At 38.8% G+C, this 14,784-nt stretch overlaps 1 protein-coding gene across 6 annotated transcripts in view; it reads left to right on the top strand.

Moving 5' to 3' along the window:
• The window catches only part of KMT2C (lysine methyltransferase 2C), a 144,340-nt gene that overhangs the window by 78,798 nt on the left and 50,758 nt on the right, over positions 1-14,784 (top strand). For 3 of the 6 annotated variants that reach the window (XM_018089193.3, XM_018089194.3, XM_018089190.3), the window contains 8 exons: positions 951-1,052; positions 1,233-1,337; positions 2,494-2,675; positions 3,340-3,504; positions 4,085-4,194; positions 9,672-9,737; positions 11,199-11,411; positions 14,498-14,626. In XM_018089193.3, coding sequence (XP_017944682.1) covers positions 951-1,052; positions 1,233-1,337; positions 2,494-2,675; positions 3,340-3,504; positions 4,085-4,194; positions 9,672-9,737; positions 11,199-11,411; positions 14,498-14,626 — 1,072 coding nt within the window. The remainder of the gene's footprint in view (positions 1-950; positions 1,053-1,232; positions 1,338-2,493; positions 2,676-3,339; positions 3,505-4,084; positions 4,195-9,671; positions 9,738-11,198; positions 11,412-14,497; positions 14,627-14,784) is intronic. The other 3 variants (XM_018089191.3, XM_018089189.3, XM_018089192.3) reach the window with 3 other exon arrangements.

Below are 14,784 nucleotides of genomic sequence, written 5' to 3' on the forward strand. Positions count from 1 at the left end.
ACTTATACTGTATTTAAAATAATCCCCATTTATAAAATTGGAACAGCTGGTAAAACAAGGTTATATTTCTCTATCTTGCATTCGATCTTTTATATAGAACCCTGTACCCTTATCTTACTGGATCAGAGAATAAATAGTTGGGCCTGTTAGTTTAAATTCATGGATAGCAAATTCTTCATAGCAGTATTTGCATGAAGGTCAGAACACAACTGAAGTCTTTTTTTCCTTGTTTCTCTTCCTGAGAAGCTGTATGTGCCTGTATATGCTGAATTAATAAAGGGCAGGTCAGAGTACCAATCTCTTGATCAAAAAGAAAATGACTGTCTACAGTCAGAGCTTATGGATTGAGATCAAAACAGCTGTTTCAAGTTCAGTGCAAGTTTTTATGGTCAAGATAGATAAACCTCATAAAGAAAGTGCTTACAGCAAGTAACTTTAGAACTCTGGCTTATTCCTCTAACATACTTGGAACATTAGCTAAACCACATTTTAGGCAATATGGGAGAAATTACATTTCTGCAATTGCTCTTTGAATTAATACTCAAAAGTATGTCACTGCAATTAACTTTTTGATAAGAAGTGTTTATATGCAGGGAACAGACCAGACTGGGCACAGTATGACAACTTCTGCTTAGTGATTTTTTTCTTAGACTATCTCTTTTCTTCCATTTTCATTTTGAAGTGCAATGGGATAATGTGTAAAGGGGAGCAGAGGAGAGAGAGAGAGAATATGTATGTAAAACTGATAATACTGATAATACTTGTACTGATGTGAAAATGTGAATTAATATAGCAATTTCTGATGGAGGTAGCTTTTTATGAAGTTCATACTATATGAATAAATATTTGCAAAGCTTGTATTCTCTAGCATATTTAGAGAAAGTTTCACCTTGTCTCATGTCTTAGAAAATGTGATGTGCTTGCTCTTCATGTTTTGTGTTTTTTAATAGGTCACAACTATGGATATTTCATCTAATAAAGATGAGGAAGAAAACTCGATGCATAATACAGTTGTCCTCTTCTCTAACAGTGACAAGTTCACTCTCCATCAGGTTAGGATAATAGTTATTGTATTTTAATTTTGTTTCCCAGCTTTTAATTAGGAAAAAAATGAATGAATGTCCTTGTTAGGAGTTAAATTATAGAGCAAGGTAGCTGGATTTTACAGGTATATGTTTTCAGAATGTAGCGTCTGGCACGTGTTGAAAGTCTGCTCTTCTCTGTCATTCCAGGATATGTGTGTAGTTTGTGGGAGTTTTGGCCAAGGTGCTGAGGGCAGGTTGCTTGCCTGTTCTCAGTGTGGTCAGTGTTACCATCCGTACTGTGTCAGTATTAAGGTGAGTGCTTTTGTTACATAAAAGAAATCATTTGATTACACTGTTTACATATTGTACTTTAATAGCACTATGCTGCCTTTGGTTTTGTGGTAATTAGGGGAGTCATTAACTTGTTAGATATTCATCAGCTAATGTGACCATTATTTGTATGCGACTTGTGAAAGACTTTAATTAAATGTCATTTTATAGTATGCATTGCCTCAAGAGAAATTAACCTTTTTGTAATTTCACAACCATAAATAGTGCTGATTATCCTGCAGTTGGTTAAAATAACAGTTTGAGATATAAGCTTAAAACCTAAACACAAGCAGAATTAAAAACAAAGAAAAAATTATACTGCATCTTCATTTACTGGGGGCATAAGGTTTAGTTGATTCAATTTGCCTGTTGGCTGTCAGAATTGACAGCAGTTGGAGTGGTTAATTAATACATTTTACATTCATTAGTCTAGGAGAGAATGTGTGAAAATTAAATTTGAATGGTATGAAATGACCTAGCAAGCACAAAATAAGCTACTTACTGCAGTGTATACACTATACACTCTTCATTGGTTATAAGTACATCTATGTAAAAGTGGGATTTTTTTTTTCAACGTGTCACAAAACTTTATTTTACATGTACTTTACAAAATGCCATATGCATGTTTCATGCAATTATAATTTGACTTTATGTTTATGCACTGCTCTTACATTACATATTAACTCCAATAAGTTAGTTGTTTGCTTCAGATGACTAAAACAAACCCCAGCACTGGTTATTGTGGTCCCATCATGACCACAGATCAGATCTGTGACTGCTTGAGGAACCAGAATGTGCATAAGTCCCTGGGACCTGATGAGGTGCATCCCAGAATCCCGAGGGAATTGGCTGATGTAGTTGCCAAGCCACTCTCCATGATATTTGAAAAGTCATGGCAGCCAGGTGAAGTGACTGAAAAAGGGGAACATTTCATCCATTTCTAAAAAGGGTAGAAAGGAGGTAAAAAGGAGGATCTGTTTGATCCGATCCTGTTTATTGAAGCTTCAGAAAGTCTTAAGTGACAAACAGCCCCTTGTGACGTGGGTGCTGTGTCCAGATGAGCATCCTGGGCTCCAGACCTTCATGGATCACACTTCACAGAGCAGTTTTCAAATCATTTGCACCTTGCCATTTGCAGATTACTAAAGTGGTGCTCAGCAAAGGTTGGAGGTGCCTGGAGTGCACAGTGTGTGAAGCCTGTGGGAAAGCCACAGATCCAGGGAGACTCCTCCTCTGTGATGACTGCGACATCAGCTACCACACATACTGCCTGGATCCACCCCTGCAGACTGTCCCAAAGGGAGGCTGGAAATGCAAATGGTGTGTTTGGGTCTGGGGTCAGAAGTCCTGACTGCTGGCCTCTTCTGTTTCTCCTTGTCACTTTGTATTTGTAATGTCAATTGAACTGTAATAATGTTTTAATTGTATCTAAGTCAGGTGTATTAAAGCAAACAAAATACTTTTGAATTGCTTCATTCAATTATCAGTTTATTATCTCCTCTTGGTACTGCTTCTTCATGCCAAAAAAAACGCATAAGTAGAGGTGGACAAAATTTTTCTTTTGAAACTCTTACCCCCAAAAAATTTCCAATTTACATTCATTGGAATGTTCATTCCAGCGTTCAGCTGGAAAAAAGAATGGCTGCTTCACCAAATTGTTCTCAAAATAAAACCCTCTGAAAACCATTTGGTTTACTTGGGTGAAACACAAACAGACTAGACCTCTCACATGGTTAAGCCTCCAGATCTAAAAGTGAATGGCAACTGGAAGCAGAAACTCCTTTGACCCATTGAGCTGTTACAAAACCCATCTGCCTGTTTTTGCAGTTTGAAGGAACTTTGTTAAAAAAGTATTATAAATGTTGTTAAACATTTGTTGTTAGACTAAGTTAAAACTTAATTACTCACCTTGTTCTAAGGAGAAGAGCCACAAAGTAATCTTCCTGTGAACTGAAAGTAACAGGTCATTTTGTCTGTTCTGCAGGTGTGTTTGGTGCAGACACTGTGGAGCAACTTCTCCAGGTTTAAGATGTGAATGGCAAAATAATTACACACAGTGTGCTCCCTGTGCAAGTTTGTCCACCTGCCCAATCTGTTATCGCACGTACAGGGATGAGGAGCTCATAATTCAGTGTAGACAATGTGATCGGTAAGGATTTCTAATATTTTACAGGTTTTTCCTGTTTAAGGCTTATTTTAATTTTTTCCCCCTAATGTAAAAGCATAAAGATGAAGGGAATGGTCTTGTGGTAATGAACACTGGATCATTGAGTCTCAGAAGTCTCTTAGTAGTTCATTCCTAGTTGTAACACAGACTTAACTATCTGACTCTGGGCAAATTAATTAATCAATCTGTGTCTCTTCCCCCCGTCCCATAAAAATAAAACTAATTTACCTCACAAGACTATTGTTGGGAGGCTAAACCTGGATTACATTGTATGAAATGATGGCAATATAGGGAGAAAATTATAATACTAAAACATATTTGGTCCGGGACATTGTTTTGTAGAGTTCCTTCCCATGAAGGGAAATAGGTGGTCTGCTACTCCATATACACACCACAGCAGGGGGATGCTGTATGTGGAAAACCTGATTCTGTGGTTTCTCCCTTAAAGAATGCAAACTAAACAGCTACTTCACATTTACTTGGACCGTAGGCTGATGTTTGGGTCTCCTGAAACACCACATTTTTCCTTTAAATTGTATTTTTTCCCCCACTTAATTTCTAGATGGATGCATGCAATCTGTCAGAACTTAAACACAGAGGAGGAAGTGGAAAACATAGCTGATATGGGTTTTGACTGTACCATTTGTAGGCCATACATACCACCAACAAACGGTAAGGAGACGGTCGGAACCAATGGCAGGATTGCACACTGCGATAAATAGGCTTGGGAATGTGTTACGGTTCTTGTCTCTGATGGAGAGTTGGCTCGTGGTAGAAGTAAGATTTTTTTTTTTCATGTTTATTTTAAGGGCCCTGGTGGAAGTGTCCTCAGCTCTTTCACACCCTCTAGTGATTTGGCTGCAAGGCCAGAGGAAACCTAATGGGGAATTCTGGGTTGAGTTATTGAAGATATGGAGAAAGGACTAAAAGCATTTGGTATCGAAAGGGCAATAGGCAGCTGACTCTGTCAAGTGCAACGAAGAAAGCCCAGTTGTCTAAAGTTACAACTGCAGAAGAATCTGAAAATTAATTCTTAGCAGAAAAAGGTTTTATATTTTGATGCTTTGAGGTTGTTTGAGGCAGCAGTACCTGTACCAACAGTCTGTGTAAGCATTTTTCCCCTCCTCCCTCGTGTTTATGCCTTTATGCCTTTTCCTCAGCTCTCCCAGTATTCAAGACCAGTGCTTCCCTCCCTAGCTGCAATCTTTGAAAGAACTGGCCATACTTTTTTGTTCAGGAGTTGTCACTTGCTTGTTAGCTAAAATGTATGGTTCCTTCTGATGAACTTTGCACTTCTCTGGACATGGATACCAACTGCCTTGTCAGTCTGTATTACAGTTCTACAGCAGTGGTACTTCAGGAGCTGAGGTTACTGCAGCTTAAGCACATTTACAGCATCTGATTCCATGGGATGGTGCTGGTTAATGTTCTGTGAGTGGCCTGTCAGCAGTTACACTGGCCTATGACATGATTTATGGTCTTGCTGCAAGAGTGATATCCCAGGTCTGTTTTCTCTGTGTGTCAGCTCACAGGAGTTTCTGCTTCACTCTGCTGCTTTAACATTGACAACTATTCCCATTTTTAGCATAAGCTTATTAGTGTTCATATTAACCCTTTGGTGGGGTGTCATGAGAGAACAGTAGGAGGAAGGTACAAGAACTAAGCAAACGTTTCAGGAAATATTCATATCCACCAAGAAGTTGTCATATCCACCAAGTAAGATTGGCTTTCCTGATCAAGACTGAAGATTTTGTGAGGCATGTGCTCAAGAGGTCTGCCAAGAAAAGTTCAATAGAGCATCTAATGTCCATTTACACTGGCATGTCCTCATCCCAGCAGTAATTATAACTTACTGACCTGACCTTGGAGGTTTATATACTCCCTGATCAACTACACAAGGTGCTGGAACACTTCCAAGTAACCCATTTTTATCACTAATAGAAGAATGAGTAATGCTTCTGTTTTTCTACAAGTCACTTCATTGCTGAGATCTACTTTCAAAAATTCAAAAAGAAGGATGTTTTGTAAGTGGAAAACCCAAGAAACTTGCAGATACAACACAGTCTTCTGTTTATTTGGATAATAAGCTTTGAGTACTTGAAGAAAAAAAGATCCAAGTAAGAAATACTCCTTCTTCCTTTCTCTTTGGAGCTGGCAGAACTGCTTTTTCAAGATAATTAAAGCCCATGGTATGTGAGACAGAACAACTTCACAAGATGATATCAGAGATGTTTCATTTCCAGGCATGAGCTGTCCCCTGAGTTAGTCCTTCCTGCACATCTCCATGAACTCGTGTTGCTTAGGTTTGTGTTCCAAGAAATAGGAACCAGACTTGCAAGACCTGTCAGGGAGTTACCAAGCTTTCTTTGCAGTTTTTGTCACCTTTTTTTTTTTTTTTTAAGACAAGTTTGTCTGCTTATTCTTTCCTGTTTTGACTCAGTATATATAAAACTTCTCTAACATGAGTACATTTGCACAGTTGCATGTCTGAATATGTCCTTTGATGCATGTTCATAGAAATACCTGCATGTACTTTGATATGAAATGTTTTGGTCTTCCATTAATTATTCTAAAACTCCTTTGAAAATCTGCTATAACTTTTTGTTTCCAAGTCAGAAGAATTAGTATTTGATAAACTTAGACAGACAAATGTTAGTTGGCAGTAGAAAGCTTCTTAAAATGTACCACATTATGGGATTCTTACTGGGATGGTTCTTGCCCTTTACATTTGATGTGTTGCAAGTGTTATTACAGGTTTTTTAACCACATTCTTTCTAGAAGAGGCAAGAGCCCCTTAACCCACGAAATTACCAATACATTGCAGGTTCACTGTGATTAAAGAATAAATGGTTCCAGTGTGTAGGTAAAGAGAATGAGGTTCCATTTTACTTTCTTCAGAAAATGGAAACTTTTTTAAATTTGTAAAAGCTCTTCCCTATCTCATCATACCTTATAATTTTACAAAGTGTTCTTCAGGAAACAAAAATAAAAGATCAAATAGCTTTTTTCTTCTTGAACATACATAAATATCAAAAGCCAGAATGTGGTAAGATTTACTCCAAAGCAGTATACCAGAAACCTTCATTACTAGACTATTTTGAAATAATCATCTCTCACCAGTGTTTCATGAGGTTCCTTCTAGTGCAGTTTCAAGTTACATGTCCCCCAGTGTATTGCTCTGCCCTGTAGAACATTTTCTCAAATTCTCATGAATTTGAGGTGCTAACAGCTCCTTTGGGCAGCAGCAGCAGCAGCTTTTCCCCTGTGCTGTAATTCCTGCACCTTCAGGAGAGGTGTGTCCGTCCCTCATCCTCATTCACTCCTGGACAAGCAGTTCTTGACCATGTGCTCATCACTTCTGCCTTTTTGTCCTTTGCCCTTGTACATCACATGCCCCATCTGCAAATTTCATCCCTCCTCACCTCCTCCTATCCTCTCTCCATCCAAACTCCAGTTCCTCCTCCCTTGGTGCTGTTTTTGTTCCTCTGCAAACGGACCAGCTCTGCCTGGTTTTCTGTAACCAGTTACAGCTGATCTGGTGGCAGTTCCTGTAGCTGCCTTTGTGCAGTTATTCCTCCTGGGGCTCGAGTAACTATGCCCATGGATGCATTGGGGAGCTGGTATCACTTACCAATCCAGGGATGCTCAGCACTGCCAGTGATACACGTTATGGCTGGGAGCCCCTCTTGTACCATTTTCATTAAACTGAATTAAATTTTTCTTCATTCTGAAACCTAATTCTGTGTACTTTACAAATACAAGATACAAACCCAACATAATAATGTATGTTAAAAAATTACCTCTTGAATTTTTTTATTATTTGGGACATTTGTTATGTCAGCTCTAATGTTCTTGTGTTACTATATTTACAGAAACATCCCTGTGTCATTCACACAGTTATGCAGGCACCCAATAATGAGTGCTCTGCTAGTGCTGTATTTCTACATCAACCATTTCTTCTGATGGTTTCATTTCTTCCTAGAATTGTTCTTTTCTTTTACAGCCTTACAAATGGCAGCCCCTTTCTTTTTGAAACTGTGGTTCTTGTGATCATATTGTATTCTGTGCCGTTATTTGTTTTCAGCTGAAACTGCTAAATGCTGTACAATATTCAGCATGTCTAAACCCTTTTGCAAGTAAGTTTAACAATTTTGGTTAAACTTCAGCTGAATGCCTCAGAAAGCACTTTTTTGTTCGATTTTATTTTTTTTTCTCATTTGAACAGTCTTTCTCTAACAATATGGTGTTTTTCTGCTATCCATTTTATTGATTTTAATCCTTAATCTGCACTCTAATTAGCTCCTTTTCTGGAAGTCTGTTTGATACTGCCTTCAAACGTTGGTTGTTTGTGCAGTTTTTGTGAGTGGGTCTCTGAAGGCCTCACCTTTGTCACTATCAGCTTGTTTATTTGAGCATTTCAACTCTATTCAGTCTCCAGAGTTAAAATTATTCACTATCTGACCTGGATTAGAAGAGCTATCTGTTGTTTGACTTTTAAATAAGGATTTCAAATTCCCATTTATGACTGTCTTTCTGAATTTTTTGTTTACCTTAGATTCTAATTCAATAATTGCTATCTCAGTCTTAAAACATCTTGTGAATTATAACCAATTAAATGAACAGATAATGTTTTATTCCACTTTGAGTAGTTCTTACAATCTGCCTTCTTTCTGTTGTTTCAATTCAGTGCTTTTGAGTATCTTCCATCCTGCAGCTTGTCCCATATTTTTTGTTTCCCTTCAGTTCCGTGTCTCTTACAAAATGTCATTTTCAATTTATTTTCTTCCCTGTCTTTTCCTCCCACTGTTGTGTATCACTTTTCCAGCAATTCATGTAGGCTTCTTTTGTTTACTAATTGCATGGAATATTGGTTTCCTATAGATTATATCCTATATCTTAGTTACACCTTACATAAAACTTTTAAAGGACTGTAAATTTGTTTATATGCTTAGAAAGAATTCTGTAGTTTTCATATTCATTCTAAGTGTTACTTGGAAGCTTTTGTGCTTTTCCTGGTCTTGGCCCTTATTCCCAGGATGTGTGTGGGGTGGTCAGCAGCATATGTTCACTGGTCTGACATGACACACTGAACCTCCCACAGCTGCTCAGCCTCAGCAGTCTCATCTTGTGTGGCAGACACAAAGTAAATACTCCAGGTGTTATCCAGGTCTTAAATTCAGCATGAATAAGATTTCTAGGAAAAAAAAAAAGAAAAAAACGTGGATAAACTTGCCCGTGTAGTAATGCTAACTGTGCCAAACTAACAGGTTTTCTGATTCTAGTTCTCAATGTTTGCGAGATAGAAGCTCCTAATTTTCACTTTACTTACTGTCTACATAATCTCTGTGAAGTCACTACTAATAGTAAAATTTAGTCTACACATCAGAGGTTAGTGAAGCATTATAGCAGCTATGTAGTTAAGGCAGGTGGAAAGAGCATTTCTACCCACAGCAGCAGTAGCCACGTGTAGTAGGACATTTTGATCATTATTTTTTCAGTCACACTGTTCCAGTACTTCCCCATAGCACACAAGCTGTAGAGTATAGATTGAGTTTCTGCTGTTCCATTTATTGATATTCTTATCTTGATTAAGAATTACCCTATCTAACTTCAGCCAGTCCTGTATCATCTGTTCTCAGATATATCAGCTTTCTCATGTGTGCTGTGTGAGAGACCTGACAGCACAGACACCTCTGTAATCTTGTGTGCAAAGCTGCCAGAGTGTGCCAGCCCCTCCTTGGGGAAATGCTGGTCGATACCCAGTTCACAAAGCCCTCCCATTTTTCATGATTAGGGCACCAAAACCTGAACATCATGACTAGTGTAGAGGTTCCTTTCCAACCCAATAGGTCCAGTGTATTCATTTGCCCTTGGCCCAGTAGAAGGAGATAATTTACCATTAAGTTCAGTGCCATTCCAATGCCATTCTTGGCTCCAGGAAGTTGGAGAACTTCAGTTTGTATCAGGCTTGTTTTGTAGTCACATCGTCTGTGACACTGAAAAGCACTTCATTTTAAAGGTGCCAGTCAATGTTGCCAACAGTATAAATTAGGGAGTTTAATGGAACTGTCTGAAGGAAAATTGATAGTTTCAGTTTAAATCAAGTCACCATTTTTAAAAGTTGAAATGATTTTCCTTATATTTTTCAGTGCCTTCTTTGGACTGTTGTGATTCATCAGTTGGAGCTCAGATTATTTCAAAATCAAAAGAACTAGGTAAAGAATGTAAATGCTTAATTTTTAATCATTTAGCATATTTTAAGGGTGTTTTTTTACATGAGACAAAAATTCCTTTTTTTTATGGTTTTATAACAGACAGCATTAACTATCCTTCAGTTACCACAGCATGCTTTCCATTTTTTTCATTCTCTCTTCTTTCTTCTCTTTTGCCTGCCATACCTGCACTATAATAATTACTTTAAATTATGCTTTGATCCTGCAGATTTAGTTGCTTGCCTTAATATCAGTGGTGATAACAGTGTGGCTGAGTCAGGCATGTACACAAATGCTTGCAGGTTCTAGCTGTAGGAGGACACAACTTTTCTGTATTTGTCTGGATTGTGCTAGGAATTTATAATCTGGACAAGCCTACTCACAAGTCAGTTTTTATAATGATAGCACCCAGCAGCTTCCATCATGGTAGGACAGCTTCCATCACTTTGAAGTTTTTTTCCATTTGATACCACACAAATTTAGTTCTGAGAGAAGGTTCTCCCCTCAAATCTTCAATCTGAAAAAGAGTTTATGAGATGTTTCTGAAACACACACCTTTTAAACTTTGTATAAGAAGACAGTCAACTGGGAAGAATTGTGTTCAAGACCAGCTGTGATGTGAGATGTTACTTAAGAAAATATTTTTCGGTTAAAGGGAACAAATGTTATGATATTTGTATGTTTGCAAAACCTGCGTTATCAAATCGTGATTTAGTTGGCTCCAAGGAGCTGAAGCATCACTGCAGCCTCTTCATTATTTGGTAATTCCCTGAAAGTTCCCAAACCTCCACTTGCAGTGCCCCAGCGCAGGTGACAGAGCCTTTCTGCGTGGTGAATTAAGGAATATTGGAGCTTATCAATAGACTCAGCTGTCATGTAACACCTTGAGGAGGAAGCAGTCTGGCAGGTCTTGGGAGACTTGGGTTCTACCCACAATTTCCAATTTGATTTTGAGCAGCTCACTTGATAAAACCTGGTTTTAGTCTGCCTATAAAATAGGACTGATTAACTTTTCTGAGTTACCAGGAGTTGTGGCAGTTAAGGTCATTAAGATGGTGAAGGTAAAGTGCTGAAGGCTGGATGGGGGCCCTGACTGAGCAGCAATGGGAACCCAAAGTAAGACTTGCACAGGTTTCTGTGAGTGCCAGTGATATGGAAATACCCTGCAAGGCACCAGTTTCCATAATGACATTGTTCTTTCTAATGAGTCCTTGATATAGGTTGTTCCATAGCAATGTAATGGATTGTTGCTGGATTTGACATCAGACTCTGGGCAATAAAGCTGTGACTGTAATGTGTAAAACAGTGTCAGATACCTCAGTTTTATTTAGACCAATTTCTTCACTCACGGATCAGCTCCATACATGTGGATTGTTAACTCTTATAAGTGCTATTCCTGAAAAATCTAAGACTTGTAAATTAAAGAGTTTTATATTGCTGTTATGATTCATTCAACTTTTATAGACCCACCGAAGACATACACCCAGGATGGAGTCTGCTTGACAGAATCCGGCATGTCTCAGTTACAGAGCCTCACTGTTACAGTACCAAGAAGAAAACGGACGAAACCAAAGCTTAAACTGAAGATTATAAATCAGAACAGTGTGGCTGTGCTTCAGACACCCCCAGATGCCCAGTCAGAACACTCAAGAGATGGGGAGATGGATGACAGTAGAGGTAGCAGTCTACTTTTGGCATGTCTTGTAGCTCGGGAGTGTTGCAGTACCTGTGTGTATTGCAGATATCCCTGGGAGTTTTTATTACACTGATACTCCTGTGTTCTGTACAGAATGTTTTATGGAAATTACTTGAACAGTAGCCATGGCTCATTGTTGTCCATTTTAGGGATTTTCATTGGTTTTGTCCTGTTTATGGGTCATCCATCCTATAGGAAACTCACCTTTCTAAGGCTGCCAACACTGGAAATATGGGATGACTTTTTGTCTAATCCTTGGGTTGCACTGTGCACTCACTGAGTACAAGTGCATTTTGAGGCTCTCAAAGTTAGTGCAAGCACTGTTTGAAAGTGGTAACATTGGCTCAGCAAAGCTGAGAAACTGGTGTTAAAATAAAATCAAATGGGAAAGTGGATTAAAAAACTCTTTTCTGAGGGTATTTCTTTTCTTTCTTAAAGAATCAAGGTGATCTGACTTGAGAGTCGGTGATTTGGGCTAATACTGGCCTATCCAAACACACCCCTGTGTATGGGGACAATGTTTCAGTCAATGGTAGAATGCCTTGGGAGAGTTCCTTCCCCTGCAAGGCTAGACACAGAGCAAGGATCCGTGTGTCTCAGTGTCACCAGTACTTGTCTCATCTGTTTCCCTCACAGCTGAGCAAGCACAGCAGCCACAGCCAGAAATGACCAAAAGTGGGAGACAAGAGTGGGAAAACCACGTAGGAGCAGCCAGGCCCTTCAAATCCCTGCTCTTCAGTGCTAGGAACAGCAGCCAACATGGTGCAATCCCATTCTCCTGTCCCCTTTGCCATGGTCTGGCTGTGCATCCTGAGAAGTGTGTTGGTAGAACAGGTGTTAATCCATGGCCTGGGGAAAGGCTTAACTTCAATGTGTGAAAGCCATTGCATTAGTCATGCAGGTGTCTGTTAGGGGAGGAGCAGAGGCACACAGACACCCCACCTCCCCACAGCCTAAAGTGCTTTCTGTTTATGCAACATCACCTTGGTGTTAGTCAGATTAAATGTCAAAAGAAGCTTTTTTTAGATACAGAGAGTGTACTTGAGATAACTCTGTAGTTTAACTGTCAGTGAAGTTTCAGTGTTAACTTGTTGATAGAAGTATGGTTCCTGTTGTTTGATTAGCACGTTCTTACTCTCTGCTGTTGACTGGAAGTGTATTTTTTTATAATAGCTTCCCTTTATTTGTGTATAACCTTTAAAACACTTAACTACTTGTTTTTCTTTCACTTCTTTCAGTAATCACAGGGTTTGGTACATTACCCTAGCAATACACAAACACTGAAATTTCATCTCATACTTTCTTATACTTCATCAACTGGGTTGTTAAAAGTGAAAAAATAAGCTTTTGATTTTGGTTTGGAGACATCAAGAAAGAGAACTAGTCCCTTACATTGTTCTTTTTCATTGGCCAATCATCTTTACTTTTAAAAATGTGTTCCTGTTTTCTATATAACTTTGTCTGACTTAATTATCTGCTCGTTGGCTTCTATCTACTTTTCAAGTAGATAACAAGATACATAGATGTGACAGCAGGGTATGAAAGGGAGAGTCAAGGCTTCTACAGACTTTAATTTCAGTTCTGATCACCTTTCATTGCCTTTTTGAGAGTTAAAGCACATTCATATATGTGAAGGCAACAGCACAGCAAGCACATGGTAGATTGGGTGGATTTCCTGGAAGCTCTGTGTGTGTAGAGCTGCTCTGTAGAGTGGATTGGTGCCTGTTCCCTGAACATCTGGAATTTTTGTATGAGCATCAGGATGAATAAAGCTGTACCATGGCTTTGACTGGAGTAACACAGTGTAGTAATTCCAGGGAAAAAGGAATAACCCTTACTTAGATTCTGACATTCCAGGTGGAAAAAAAAGAGGCTTTATCTGAAAAAAAAAAACGAGTTCATGGTAATTTTGTTACCATCTCATTTTTAGGCTTTCATCAGGTTCAGCATTTCATCAGGTGTTCTACATTTGAAAGTCCACTTGAAAGTTGAGCTTGCTTTGGGAGCTTCAGCTTGGTGGCCTTTGCCAAGCCACCAGCTTTGTTGGTGGAACTCAGCAAGGTCTTTAACAATGGGAAGTTCTGGTCCATGACTCAGCGTGTGGAAGAGCGAGGGATGTAGTTCTACCACAGCAGGAGTGGTATGAAAGAGTCCAACTGTCTCTTACAACAGTATTTCTCCCTCTTACAACTGCATGTGGTTTTAGACCATGTAGAATTATACACCTAAACCCAAAGCAGGAAATCAGAATTCCAATATCTTTTCAGGGGTGAGAGTATATTTAACATTTCAAAAGCTTTACAGTAAAATGAAGATGTAAGGTCTTTTTGGGGGATATCAGGAAGAATTAACTCCCTCTTTCTTCAACACCAAAGGCTTTTTAATGTCAGCATACTTTACATCTGTTTCTACCCTTCTTTCCCACAGAATATAAACACTAACTCTGAATTACAGTCTTCATCTTCCAGGCTGAGTAATTCCTTTGGGCTGAATTTTCTATTACATAAGTCCAATTCCTCTTCATAGTAAGTCTGCTTTCAGTCAGTCACACGCCTTCAAGTCATGAACGCTCTAAACTAAGAGTCATTAAACATTACTTTCCAAGTGCAGGCTGCAGTTTTTCAATGTCTTCTCAATTAAAAAAAAAAAAAAAAAGCCCTACCAAACAGAGCTGAAGAGGACAGTGAACAAAAGGAAGTATATCTTGGTAAATTGGTTCCATATTCCTTGATGCATGGCTACAGATTGCTCAGACACTTAGAAACGGTGATGGCACAGGCTTCTGAAGAAGGCAGCAAAACATTTCTCATATTCACATTTAGTAACTATAGCATTTATTCTCTGGCTTTGTCTCAACAGCATCTCATAGGAAATGTGTGTATATACTGGCTCCTTGTGTAGAGATAGAGTGGGTTTCCCAAGAGTGTCCAGAGATTATCTGTCACCCTTCAGAAAAATCTCAGCCGTTCTCAATCAGTTTCTCAGAAATCAGTCAGATGTAGAAACTGTGGAAAAAATACCTTCTTCCCCTTTTCAAGTTAAAGTTACCATTGCCTCTTTTCTGCAGAAGGTGATCTTTTGGATTGTGATGGAAAATCAGATTCCAGCCCTGAACGGGAAGCTGTGGATGATGATACCAAAGTGGCTGAAGGAGCTGATGGGATTAAAAAAAGGAAACGAAAACCATACAGACCTGGTAGGATAAAGTAACTTAAACAATTGTGTGTCCACAGTACCCCTGTTGTTAGTGTGCTGTCAGTTGTAGTATTTCAAATCTATACCTTGTATTGATTCTTAACTTGATAGGAAATTGGACTGTATTTGTGTGATTGGTGAAGGAGAATTTTTATGTGT

The sequence above is a fragment of the Manacus vitellinus genome, unplaced genomic scaffold (assembly GCF_001715985.3).
Source record: "Manacus vitellinus isolate BGI_N305 unplaced genomic scaffold, ASM171598v3 scaffold_12_pilon, whole genome shotgun sequence".
Classification (NCBI taxonomy): Eukaryota; Metazoa; Chordata; class Aves; order Passeriformes; family Pipridae; genus Manacus; species Manacus vitellinus.